At 38.8% G+C, this 13,849-nt stretch overlaps 1 protein-coding gene across 2 annotated transcripts in view; it reads right to left on the reverse strand.

Moving 5' to 3' along the window:
- KNTC1 (kinetochore associated 1) overlaps positions 1–13,849 on the reverse strand; it is a 73,693-nt gene that overhangs the window by 9,239 nt on the left and 50,605 nt on the right. For both annotated transcript variants that reach the window (XM_034790725.1, XM_034790724.1), the window contains exons 44-59: positions 13,561–13,771; positions 12,756–12,845; positions 12,216–12,387; positions 11,742–11,800; positions 11,368–11,584; positions 9,458–9,531; positions 8,025–8,235; positions 7,813–7,922; positions 7,039–7,085; positions 6,204–6,282; positions 5,329–5,447; positions 4,557–4,692; positions 3,725–3,820; positions 2,800–2,856; positions 2,160–2,214; positions 2,002–2,065 (exon numbers count right to left, since the gene is read on the reverse strand). In XM_034790725.1, coding sequence (XP_034646616.1) covers positions 2,002–2,065; positions 2,160–2,214; positions 2,800–2,856; positions 3,725–3,820; positions 4,557–4,692; positions 5,329–5,447; positions 6,204–6,282; positions 7,039–7,085; positions 7,813–7,922; positions 8,025–8,235; positions 9,458–9,531; positions 11,368–11,584; positions 11,742–11,800; positions 12,216–12,387; positions 12,756–12,845; positions 13,561–13,771 — 1,797 coding nt within the window. The remainder of the gene's footprint in view (positions 1–2,001; positions 2,066–2,159; positions 2,215–2,799; positions 2,857–3,724; positions 3,821–4,556; positions 4,693–5,328; positions 5,448–6,203; positions 6,283–7,038; positions 7,086–7,812; positions 7,923–8,024; positions 8,236–9,457; positions 9,532–11,367; positions 11,585–11,741; positions 11,801–12,215; positions 12,388–12,755; positions 12,846–13,560; positions 13,772–13,849) is intronic.

Raw genomic sequence — 13,849 nt, forward strand, 5'->3', positions numbered from 1 at the left:
CCACCATTTCTCACCCCTCTGCATTCCAGTGTGGCTGCTTCTTTCTCCTCCTCCACAATGCCTTAGCACCAGAAAAGTGGCAGAGCACAGGAGAGTCTTCCTGCTCTCAGGTCAGGTGCTCCGGCAACTGGGAGGAGCAATTGTCGGGGAAAAAAGTCCTGCTGAGCTCTAGCACCTCTGGTCTGAAGCATGCTCAGTGCAGATAGAATCTTTACAGAATTTAACTGCCAAACAAATCTGAGTTTGTACGAACTAGGATTTTTTCCAGGGATTATAACATGAGCAAATCTGGACAGATGTTTGCAGAGAGGGCAAAAGGCACATACCTGATGCTAGGATGACTGCTTTCCTGCTAATTTGAAGTCCCAGCACCAAAGCATGGAAGCACTAGAGCATTTTAAAAATGTTTGAACATGGGCAAAACAATGCATTTTCCCCTACTCATACTCTCAGAAATAGCTGAACCATTTTGGCTGAGCCTTTAAGGCATACACCCAGCATGGGAAATTTCAGCCTAAATGGTTAAAGTTTGGCAGAGTTAAGGCAAATGAAAACAGGATCCGACAATGGGAAGTGTCAGGCAACCTTAAGTGCAAATTAAGCAGCAATATCAGTTCTGCCTAGAATATTGTTTTAATATATAGTACAACTACATATACCAGTGCTCTAAGTTAGAACCATGGCTTGAATATCCTCTCTTTTGTGCTGCTATTGCAGTCACACCAATATTTATTGTAAATATTGCTATTGCAGTGGTTTGCAGACCCTTAGGGGCCCACTAGTAAATCAAGGAGGTCTGTGAATGGATTGGTCCCTACCAGAAGCAACGTGTGTGGGGGTATGTAGTGTCATGCCTCCAGCACCCCCTAAATACCTCTATATCTCACCTAGCAATGCTGTAATTTATCATTAGTATCAGGTAAGCTATCAGTATTTTAATTTGCTGTGTTTTTTGTTGATCTGTTCAAATAATTTCTCTACAGTAATATTTGTGATAAACTATTAAAGTAACGTGAAAGAAACAAATTAATGAGGGAGGAGTTGTGGATCTGCAGGTTTGTCTATTTAAGTTTAGGGGTCCCGGGGTAAAATAAAATTGAGAACCACTGTGCTATTGTATCTTCTGCCAAGTTAGTAGTTACAAATGCAAGACAGAATTACTACTGAGCATAAGCAAGCACACTTCCATAAATAAACATAGTGCTTTTAAAAAGAGCTAGGTACTATTTTGTTGAAGTCGCCACAAGAATTTCTACAACTAGCTGTGGCAAAATTGAAGGACTTCATTAGAATGTAGACGGATACAGATGAGGGAAAACAAACCATTTACGCATACACAACTCGATTTTGGATAGATTAACTTTGTGTATATACGTCTGTGTTTGATTATTAGTGCTAATACTTTAAAATGTCATGTTTATTCTCTATAAGAATATAAATCAACATGATTTTTCTATTTAACATTTTTCTTGTGCTATAAACTAATGGTCTGGGAAGTTTCTCGTGCACCTCATGCTCTGTAAACATTTTTTATGATTAATTGCACTTTTAGAGTGAGATTCTGTGATGCGCCTCTAAAGGCAGCACAGAACTCACAGCCCAGTGGAAGGGACAGGGTGGCGAAGTGGCTATAAGTGACCTTCGGATTGTCCAGACACTGGGCTTCTCCAGGGGCTGGAGCAGGCCCTGGTATAATTTAGATGCTGTGAGTGGCTGTCTAACTTTTGGTACCTGTTCCTGGCTGCCTATGGACAGCAGTGCTGCCAAGAATCTATAGCACTATGTCCTGGCCCTGCCCCCTAAAAACCTGCAGAGAAGGGGGCTGTCTTAGTTCCTGCCCCACAGGGATTTCCCCCAGTCAGATCCAGGGCATTTAGAGTTTCTTTACACCAATTCAGCCTTTTATCAGGTGCAAAGGGTTGGAGGAGGGGTGAGAATCTCTCGCACAGTATTTCCCACCTCCAATCTTCCAACCAAATGCAGGATGTAACATTTACTTACTTCAGTAGAACAACAAAACATTCACAGCATGCCTCTAACTGCTTAGGACTTGGTGGACAAGAAGCTGAGGAAAAAAAAGAAAGGAGATATTGACAAACTAAAATACAGTACTGCCAAATTATTACACAACCATGAAAGAGAGCTAAGGATAAACCTACCTGCAAGAAATGGTGCCAGAATTACACTTCTCCAAGCTCGGCTAAAGTTAGGAATCTATTGAAAGTAAATATATTTTTAAAACAACACCCATAACATCACAAGCCAGCACAATATAGAATTTTGGAAACTATCAAATTCATTTTTTTAAACAACTCAACTTTCGACTAAGGTAATATCCATTATTATAGTCTATATTCTAGAATTTAAGCTGTAAGATTTTGAACATTGGGTTCTTGGATGTCTGCTTTCTGAGGCTAGTGTCTAAGCCCTATATTTTTCTTTTTAAACTCCCTGGCTCCCAGAGGCAATGGCATCAGACACTAAATAAATCTCAGACCTCCTAGTTAGTCTTTACCAGACTCCTGACTTTGCAGCATTGACCTAGACAAAATAACGTTACCACCAATTTACAAATCCCTCAAAATAAGGGTCTAATAAAGGAAGCAATGACACAATCTTACACTACAGTAGAAAACAACAGTTACATCTAATGGCAATAAAATTTGGTACCATTTATTATGGAGTACTTGTGTCTAGCACTTTCCATCAACAGATGACAAAACTGTTTACAAAAAGGAAAGTATACCATTTTAGATGAGGAACTGAGGCACAGAGCAAATTCCTAAGAGATTTACATACCTGCCATAATGAATAAACCCCAGTAATTGCTATCAAAACTTTCCTGAGATAATGAATCTGAAAAACAATTATTCCATTACAAAATGTCTTAGTATTTTGTAGATTTATACAAGAACCTACAGGATTAAATTATACTTATGCTCTTGACATTAAATTGTGAATTTGCAGTTCCTAAGTTGGACAACCCAAGCAAACATTAATATTTTGTATTACAAAATTAAGAATGTTATCAATGTATCCTGCATCTCAATAAGTTGAATGTAACATTTTATCAATTATACGTCTGTATCTGGTGGTGTAACAAAATACACTCCTACAACTAACTTTGAAAGGAGTCATTTTCCAAAATTCATGATGTAGATCTTGAATGGTTCTGCTCAAGTTTTCACACAATAAATTAAAAAACAAATACAAAACCCCTTGAAGCTTTAGAAATTCTCACTACCAACAGCACAAAAAAATAATTAGTCACAGATAAGACAGCAATAACCCACAGTGACAGACTGTGTGGCATGCTGAGATGTAAATCCACACATGCTACATGCTAGCTAGCTGTGTTGCCCCCGCCACTGTGCACTAAAAAGTTCCTTGGTGCACTTTGATGTATTCCACTTTGAAATAAGCATACATCAAAGAACACTAGGGGACTTTTAGAGCACAGTAGCAGGGTCCACATAGAAAGTTAGTGTGCAGCATGTTAGTGTGTAAATTTATACCCCAGCTTGCAGCACGTCAACTGTTCCGCACATGAGCCCAGTAAGTTTGTATAACATGCATTTTAATTTCACTGTTTAGCAATCAGAGGCTGATGTGCCTAGTGTGTGTTTGTTTTGCATTTGCTTGCAAACACAGTTGCCCCAATGTAGCATCTCTTTAATGTCCCTATGGAACAGTATGTTTCAAATATTACCTAAAAGTTCCTTACCATATTGAAACCAAGTAGTTTCTGCAGTAAGCCACTCCAGAGTTGAGGATCATACACTTTATATTCTAAACTAAGTTCAGTCACCAGTCTGGCAGCCTAAAGCAAAACAAGACAAACTGAATTATTTCATTAAATTACATTATCTTAGAATCCTCTGTAGTTTTCTAGATGATATATCCCCAAAGTTGGTTTAGATACACAAGCAGGATGTTAGCATGTTTAAAAATCCCCACATTTTATTTGATGTGTTGGTGTTTCTTCCATTACCCCATTTGCTCTCTTATTTCCATATTTTGAACTATGCCCCTCTGCTGAAGATCTGACCATTTCCATCTTAAGGGTATAAAAACAGAAGTATTGTCATTGAAACTTTCCTCAGTAGGATAGTGTCCTTTCTGCACATGTAATAATTTCTCCGCAGAAACTTGCCTCTGTCTTCTCCTCAGTTATTTCTTAACTCAACTGTTTAAAGTTATAAATGAAGCACTGGATATTTTAACGCAACAAATCACTGGATGTAAAATTCAAAATGAAGTGTGTAACAGGGTATAGCCAAGGCTCCACTGCCAATTTAGCATAGTCAGATAACTAACAAGTGCTCAAAAGGTATACACCTCTCATCCTTTGATATTTGTACCATTAAAATAGAATAGATTTTTACACTGTGAAATTTTGTAATTTTTTAAAAAGGCCTTGAAAAATAATCTGCAGGCAACTAAAGCCTAAAAATATACAAAACACACAGTATGTAGGCAAGTACACACACACAAATGTATAATATAATTATTCACACATATACACGATCAAATTTACTCTCTCTTCTTAATCTTACCCTGGGTTCGTGGCTATGGTTTTTCCACAGTCCCTTAATCATTCCTTCTTTAGGACTCCTGTGAAAGGATTCATAGGTGTATGGAATGTTCATTGTTTCCAACTCTGCCAGATAAATGAAGCATCGTAGAAAATACCTGCAAAAACAGAAGAGTTGTGATACTTATAGTGACAGCTGTTTTATAATCCATGTAGTCCTTACCGGTTAGGATAAAACTAAATTTAATGCACTACTGGTTAAAAAAAGAAGAAGAAGAGACAATACCAATATCAACTATAGTCTTATGAAATCAAGTTTATTGGACACAACATTTTTGTAGTAATTAACCAGATACTGCACAATAAGAACACCCTACAGCCCCAGGTTCACCTTCATAAAAGGACTGTGTGGTATCCAATGCAAAGTTTGTCATGTTAGGTATCTTCGGAAGGCTCATGATGCACTGAGCATGGTTGTTATAGTGATGTTATAGTAATTGTTACAGTAATGTTATAGGTTATAATTTCATGCTTCACAGGAACAAAGGACGCTGGCCTAGGCAGCAACAAAAGAATCTGTTTGACCAAAGGAAGGGGGGTGACTCCCTCGATGTATTCCATTCTCCCTGACTCTGAAGGGGGGAGGGGGAGAGGCAAAGCCAAGAGGGAAGAAAGAACATGATAAAAGGGAGAGACTTTGCCATGCTCGCTCGCTCTCTCTCTCTAAGAGGTTTATGGACGCATAGTTGGATTTCATTGGAATAATTTCTAATACAGAAAAATATTCAGCTTACTTTACTTTCTCAATGGGTTTCTTAAACAGTGATTCAACCGTATCTGCATCTGCTAAGTAGATCAGACACTTAAGAGCTCTGCTTCTCTGGGCAAATGTCAACTGGTTTACACCAATAGGCTGAAAGAGAAAAGATGGTTATTGGTAAAGTACACCTATTTGCTGAACAGTAACAAAACAGGATTTTTTTTAATAACTTACATATTCAGTCTAACATTCATGGGCTCTATTTAGCACAAATGTTGTGCAGATTAACTTGGACAGGTTTCCTTTCAACCTATAAGAATTTGTTGTCCAGTTAAACTATTTGTTGAACTTCAAGGCACACTGCTGGGCCCACCTGATTTTCCAGGCTTTTAGAATGTTACAGTAGAGATGAAATAGTTATGGCCTGTTGTATTGGGTTTTTTTTTTTTTTTTTTTTTAATTTGCATGGACTGCTGGTTCTTGTAAAGTGGAGAGGGAACCACAGTTGTTTTAACTGTTGGGTTGGCGTTCCCCTCCCCCACTAAGAAAACGTGAGCCAATAGCTTAGTGCACTATAAAGCTACCTAATCAAGTGCTCTTAAAGTTAGTCCTGATACCACCCAAAGGCAAGATCAATCAGCAATAGTTCAAAGTCCTGGAGTTCAAGGGTGAACTCCTGGCCACGAATTAAGTTAGTGGCAAAACTCCCATTGACTTCAATGAAGTCAGGATTTCACACCAAAAGAGAAAAATGATTAAGTATAAAATTGAATAATTTATGTTCATATGCCAAAGCAAGTTACAAAGCCTCATATTTAACACCAATTCCTTTAAAACAGATTTATTAAAGTATAATAAAGATGGGAAATCACTGTTATGTGTTTTTTTTAAAGTAGTCTCTAAACTTACAGATGTGGCAGATGTTGTAATTGCAAAAAGCATTCTTGAGCTGTAATCCATTGGGCGTGGTTGAAGTAGATATATAACTCTGAAAAATATCATTTGTTTTTAATAAAAGTACAGCATTGCATAGACTTTGCATGATAATACAGCATATTCATTTTAGTCCAGACAAATATATTTTACTACCAATATGAGATTTGGATTAACCCTAGATTATGGATATGGCCTACAGCGTACATGACGACAAAGCTGTGGGCCTAGTCATGGAAACCCTTACTTCCATGCATAGTGCTTAATCTCACATGTAGTTTCATTACGAATGAGACTACCTGAGGGAATAAGTATTTGAAGATTCAAGCCTTACGTTCAGAGAAGATACAGATGGGATAATACAAGATGTGCAACATAGTGCTTTTCCATTTCCCTGGTGTTTAGAGAACAATGACTGCCCATTCTGATTTTGCACTATGTGGTAGTCTTACAAACTAGTTTTGAGCAGGTTTTAAAGAGGCAACAATCTAGCTCCTGTAACTTGTAATGACGCAACTATATGAAAGTGCCATCTGTTCAGCCAGATCCAACGTACAGCCCATTTCCACATGTTATCAATTAATTTACAGCATCCACCTGGATGTTTGGCAGGGCAGCAGGATCATGTTTAAAAACACAACGGTACTGTGGGCCCAATACTACATTCCTTGCCTAAGCCAGTGTCCCATTATAGCCAATGGGAGTTTTGCCTGATTAGGGGCTACAATATTTTGTTTTATCTGCTGGGAAGCCAAAAATCATTAAAACTTAAGTTAACAAAAACTGACTATATATCATAAGGAAAATATACCTCCCGAGTTCTTCATCTTCCTGTACATCACCAAAGCTTTGAGTTTTCTATAAAGCAGAAGTGGATAAAAGTAGTTATGGAATGATTTGAACTTGCAGGTTTTGAAGGGGAAAAAAAAATCATTCAAGGGCTAGATTGAGCCTTTATTCAAATCCTGTGTAAGGGGCTGTGCATAGCTGTGCCATCCCAGAAGGAGCACTGGAAATAAGTTTTTGCCTCTGTCACAATTCCTATTCTGCTCTACACCTTGTTGCTCCAATATATATGCTATCCTTTCATTAAGTGCTAATTACTCCTCACTTTGCTGGCTGGTGTTCTGGGGACAAGGAATGTTGAAGCTAAGGGTTTCCCATTTCTTCTCCTTGTCCATCCATTTGCTTGGGATGGACATGCAGTACAGAGTATTGGACAATCAACCCCAACACTGCTCTAACTTGCACTGGGAGCTGAATTGCCCCCAAGCTGGCTCCAGGCTTAAGGATGTGTAAAGCCATCTTTACTATTCCCTACCTTTCTTGGGATCTGCACTAAAGAGAACTAAAAACCAGACCAGAGAATGAGGGTCCTGATCTCTATACAGAGTACAAGGAAAGCCATTTCAAATTGTTATCAGGCATAATAGATTGGAAAGACCTAAAAAAGACATTGAAATGAAGTTGGCCTGAAGTCTGTTTTAGATACATTGCACAGCTCTCTCTTCTCAATGCTCACAACCCTGGTTTGTGAAGTGCTGAGAATAATAGTTTTCTATAAAAAAGCTCATTCCCTACTTACTTCATCTGTTGGTATATTTGGACACAGCCATTTTTCAAGCAATTTATCCCAGATTTTGTTCATATCCAAGTTGTTAATTTCAGCTATTTCGTTAGCTGCTGCATGAATATCTACATACATAGAAAATGCAAATTTATTTTAAAAATCCTCAGCAAGATTCATTTGTAAATCCATTTTGCCCCTCAGAAATTTACTAGAGAAAGTTTCCTAACCTGGATAATCTCTGTTGGTTGGATTTTGAATCCTTTGGTTTATGCTGCTGTGCTCATACAGTAAAGCAATAAGATTTGCTGGCTTTCCAGTAAGTTTCAGATGCTCTGCAGTGCTTAATTTGTGGGTTATTAGCACAGTTTCTGTGGCTGATCTCTGATACTGCATGCGTAACTTCTTCAGCAATACTTCAGCTTTTTCATGCGATTCATCCTTTATCAAAATAGTGACATTTGTAACAAATCTAAAACTTCCTTCCATTTAGAAGCTTGAAAAACAATGTTGACTATTCACTATAACATTCAGTCTGATGTAACAGTTGAACATTTAACTAGTGTGTAAAGCCTATTGCTTTTGTAGTATTTCCTTCTGAGTTTCTAGACCTTTATGTGCCAAGCAGAGAGACAGCTCTCTGGAGCAGCTGCTAGGGATGTAACAGTAGTTTAAGGATTTTAATGGTATTATTCATTGCCAATGTCCTTGGACAATAATGAGCACTGTGGAAAAGCCAGCAAAAGTGATAGGCTATCTCCATTAATTTAATTTATTTAGACATATCTCCTAGAACTGGAAGGGACCTTGAAAGGTCATCAAGTCCAGCCCCCGGCCTTCACTAGCAGGACCAAGTGCTGATTTTGCCCCAGATCCTTAAGTGGCCCCCTCAAGGACTGAACTCACAACCCCTGGGTTTAGCAGGCCAATGCTCAAACCACTGAGCTATCCCTATGTAAGAGTAGATAATAGTAGACTATTACTGTGTAATAGTAGGTAAGAAACCTTATGGGAAAGAGTTTGGATAAAGCTGAAGAAAACTTGGGTTCAGCTATAAACCTAGCAAGCATAATAAACCTTCAATTTAAGAGTGGCTCTAATCTAATTTGAATCTCCGAAAAATCTCACTGTGATGTTTTATGTTCATTGTCTCAGTGACTCCACAGCAAGTTTCCCCCTCCCTCCTCTGTCCCCAACTGCCAGCCCAGAAATTCAGCCTGGAATCTGAGAGTCGAGTTAGGGATGTGCATGATAGATTCTTTCTATCAGCACTAAAGGTTCTGTAATTGGAACCAAATTAATCAAAGGACATGCAGTTAAATAGGAAAGTATGAGAATCTCCCCTTGCCCTCCCCCCCAAACAGACAAAAAAAACAACCCATAACCCATATTTGTTAAGAAATAACAGATAAATGACAATTGGACAGAGAGAGTAATTCTGTAGTAGATGCCATTTTTTCCAGTCAGTCACTTCCCATTGGTGCACTTTATATAAAAAGGGTTTTATTCTTTATACTGTAGTTTTTTTTTTTATTTGAATGAAAAAAGTCTTTGGTGCTTTGATATGATGCACACTTTATAACCCAAATTACAACAAAACAAAAAACATAAAAATCATCATCTCTATATACTCAGGTATGTCCTGTGGCTCTGGTGTCATTACCTTGGTTGTAGTATTCGTTAGCCATTTCTCAGCTAAATAGAGACAGAATTTCAGTGCCTGAATCTGGTCAGGCCCTTAAAAAGAAAACAGTAAAGAATAATAAATATGTTTTCATAAATCCCTTCTACGGTACATAGAGTAACCTGTTTAAAATGTTTTGGTCCCTTCTCTTGGGGTTCAAAAGCATCTAGTTTAGAATATTAAGAAAATGTTTACAAGCTAACTGTTAAGGTTCTCTTGATCGAGTTTTCAGTCAGTTTTCCTTAGCAAGAAAAGATGGAAAATTATCTTACATGTATAGCTAAAACATAAATGAGAAGCAAGTTCATTGGTTTAACATTTTAGGGCTGCTGGAATATTTACTTTCAAGACTCTAAAAAACTATGATTTGAAATTACTCTGGTAAGTAACTTTAGCTTTTAGCCTTACACTTGTTTAAATCCTATGAACAACCCTAACCTAACAGAAATTTAATAGCAAGATAAGTCTCTAACTCTTCCCAAAATGTAACTTTTCACTTTGCTTCCCACTTCTGCCTTTTCCACTTCACCTCAGTCTTGACTTCAAAATATCAGAACACAAAGAAGACTGTCAGTGATTTGTGTAACCCTTGTCCCTTTCTTCTCTACAAATGTTCCTCTTCCTACTCCTAGACTTTTCTGCCTGGAGAGCTGTCATTCCCCTGCTTGTTCAGGGTCTCTCCTTAGCAGACTACTCCCAGCCCTTTCTAACTGGAGGCTCAGTGCCAGATCCCAGGACTCTGCTCATTCCTAGCAGTCTCTGCTCTCCCTAATCATCCCCCAGCATAGTCTGAACAGTACATAACACACACAACCCTGGTGTCTCTCACCACACCCCAACTCTCCACCACAGCCCTTAACTCCGGAAGTCTTCTCCCATGCTTATACCAAGACAGCCACCCCAGCCCTTCCAGCTGGAGTATACTCCTGCTCTTCCCAGGGGGAACCCTCACAACATCCTTTCTGGGAAGCATCTTTGCGGAACCCTGGTGACTTCTGCCACACCTAGGTGGCCTTGTCCATTCACTTCCTTCCCACTTTCAGGACAGCCATCCTAGCCCTTCCAAATGAAACAACCCTGCTCCTCCCTGCAAGAACCCCCTTAGGCTCTCTGCTGAGAGATCATCTTTACCAGAAGAGCATCCCTCACTCCTCTGGCCTTCTCATGGGTCCTCTGGGAGCAGCTCTCCAACAGAGGTCAGCAGGTAGGCTCCTCCACTGCTCCCCTGGCTCTCCAGCTTGGGGGTGCCAGCCAACAAATCCCTCTTGCTGCTCTCCTGACTTCAGCCTTTCCCCCAGGAAACATTTTCTACTTCCTTCCGGTACCTTTCAGTCTCCTGGTAGCAATCAACCCTTTTTGTCTGAACCAGTCAGCACTGACTCACTCGGACTCCCTCTCCTGACTTCCTTCAGGGACTTCCCCTCATTGGATCTCTCCCTGATTCTTTACAACCGCCAGGTGTTGCCTGCCCTCTCAATTGACCAAATGGGGGCACCTGCTCTGGCAGAGGGGAGCTGGACCTACTTCATTCAGTGGGGTCATCACATTCTGACGGGTTTGAAACACGGTTAAAAAACAAACAAAACCGTTGAAGTGCATGCAAAGTTATGGCATGACAACATAAATGTTTATTAACAAATAAATAACATGTAAAACATCATCTCCACCTATATTCAGCAACTGGCATCTTTCCATTTTGCCCAAACTAGGTTTAGGAACAAAAATGGCAAATTATTTGGGGAGGCTAGATGTAGGTTAGTCTCCAAAAATGCTACACAGATGAGGTTAGAAGCAAAACTAGAAAGTTGCCCATCTCACTCCCCACTGCCGCCCCCCCCAACCCCATCAAACCCAAAACAAAAAAAACCCCAAACACATGCATACCATACCTGTTGGAAGTTCTTGTGCAATCTTGTGAGCAATAGCTACAGCCCATTCTGGATTAACTATAGATAGCAGGTAGGATTGAATGGTTTGCACAGTTTTAGTAGTTTCCTTGTTAATCACTGATGAACATCCAGCTTTTGTCAGTTCAAATACTTTTGGCTTCAATTTTTTTTCAAAGACATGCCTGGCTGCAGACATGTATAGGGTATCCAGTGAAACCTAGAAGAGCATCGGGTGCAGGTTAAAATTTGATTAAGTCTGACATGTATACAGTGAGGCCAACAACACTCAAAAGAAAAAAAATGCATTTTTTCCCCCAGGAAAAGAATGAATGATTCTGAAATAAAAATCCCCCTAGACAGAAGCACAGCCGTACCTTCATTAGTTTGGAAATCAAGAGAAGAGATGGGAAGGACTCCTCAGTAAGCTCTGCAGCTGTAAGAAAAATCAGACAATGATCTACAAAAAAAGTCACCCTGTCCCAATATAATTTCCCCCTAAGAAATGAAGTAATTTAAGTTTTTTGCTAAATGTAGGAATCTATTGATGAGACAAAGGATGGTTCTCTGATTAGGGTGTAAATTCCATCCTCCTTTATACACTCCCCGTGTAACCTTGGATAGGTCACTTGTGGGCAGGTCCTCCGTTGGTATAAATTGTCATAGCTCCACAACAATCAAATTACCCCTAGTTTCTCTGTGCCACAGCTTCCCCCTCTGTAAAATGTGGGCAACAGTGCTTCCTAGGAGTGTTGGAAGGATAAATACATTAAAGATTGTACATCTGTGAGGCTTTCAGATAGCACACTGGAGTACAATATATACATAGATAGCTAGAATACTGATCGTACATATAATACTCCAGAAACACTGCGTGGTTCTAAAGAATATCAAATGAAAAGGCAGTCTGGTTTGAGCAGCTGGAGACAGGGAAATCACATGCTCTAAAATATATTGGTGTTCCAGATCCACAGGAGGGGAAGTTCTTTTATAGGCTTCCAGGTGTTTCAATAAGCTCAAAGCCTAGAAGAAAAAAAAAAAAAAAAAAAAAACAGGAAGAAAAGTTACATAAATACTTATTTTTCTGAAGTAAAAAACCAGTCAACATCTGCCCACAAGTTTTGGGTATATTTTTTTTGCCAGGATTCCTGTATAGCTATAGTGTTTTTTCCCCCTCTTGTGAGCCTTTGCTGAGAAACAGCTACACTTCACTATTTAATTGCATCCATTTTGCCCTCTGTACAAACATGCAACTCCAACTGATGCCGGTGGAATTAGGCAAATGGAGTAATGCAAGAATCTATGTTTGAATTAGTTTAAAACTATACAAATAAACAAAGACTGAGCTAGAGGCTGTAAAGAAAGTAACAGTTGCTTATTTTTAATTGTACCTGGTTAAGCTGGATACTTGTGCTATTTTCATCAGCTCTTTGTATCACTCTCAGTACATTTTCTATAGTTTCATAGTCATATGGATCAAGCTGTTCCAAGAAACAAAACAAGAAAAGAATGGATTCAAATTCAATCTTCATGGTTTTTCAAATTTTATTTTCAACTAAATAGGCATAATGATGAAGAACCCAAGTGCTTCAAAGCACCTTCTTATTTACTTCTGGCATTTATTACTTCCATTCTGGAAAATTAGATCACTACTCATACCATAATCTCAAAACCTCACAAAGTGGTCATGGCATTCCAGAGAGGCCAAATTATGTCAGTAATGAACAAACAGAAAGAAGAGGAGAGAGTAAGCTCCCAGGATACACTCAAGTAGATGTATATTTTTAATTGAAACTTTTGAAGAATTTCTAGTTTTTTTTTGTTTTATTTTCAATCAATAGGGAGAAGGGGGGAGAGAGAGAGAGAAAAAAGAAAGAGGAACTAACACAGTGACTCTTGTAGTATTTTCTTAATTAAACTAACAAAACATTAACAGTAGTAACAAAGATCTAAATGACTTCCATTCTATAGGCATCCGAAGAAGTGGGCTGTAGTCCACGAAAGCTTATGCTCTAATAAATTTGTTAGTCTCTAAGGTGCCACAAGTGCTCCTGTTCTTCTTTTTTTAAAGATCTAAATGTAGTTCTTAAGATTCCTTTATAGCTATCTAATAAATGATAGCTATCCTCTCACTCTGATGAATGTGGCTATGAAAGTAGTGTTTGAAGTGACATGCATGCTTTGTAACTGTTTTACCTTGTGCAGTATTCCACTGAGGCTAATGACCAAGTCTTTTGTGCTTTTCAGTAAAGGAATTATTTTTACTGATTTGGCCAGTAGTGTGGAATGAGGCTGCTTCACAGTATCCCCTGCAGAGTCTCCTTCAACTTGATTTGCATTAGCACTCTGGAGAAGGAGTGTTTCAATGCAAAGCTGCAGTGCTGCATCACTGTCCAACATGAAAGTTCTGAAAAGGGAGAAAATGTTTTCATTTTAAATCAATATGATTAGGGTGTGGATTTCATTATGAATAAATTCACAACAG

This window comes from Trachemys scripta, chromosome 15 (genome assembly GCF_013100865.1).
Source record: "Trachemys scripta elegans isolate TJP31775 chromosome 15, CAS_Tse_1.0, whole genome shotgun sequence".
Classification (NCBI taxonomy): domain Eukaryota; kingdom Metazoa; phylum Chordata; order Testudines; family Emydidae; genus Trachemys; species Trachemys scripta.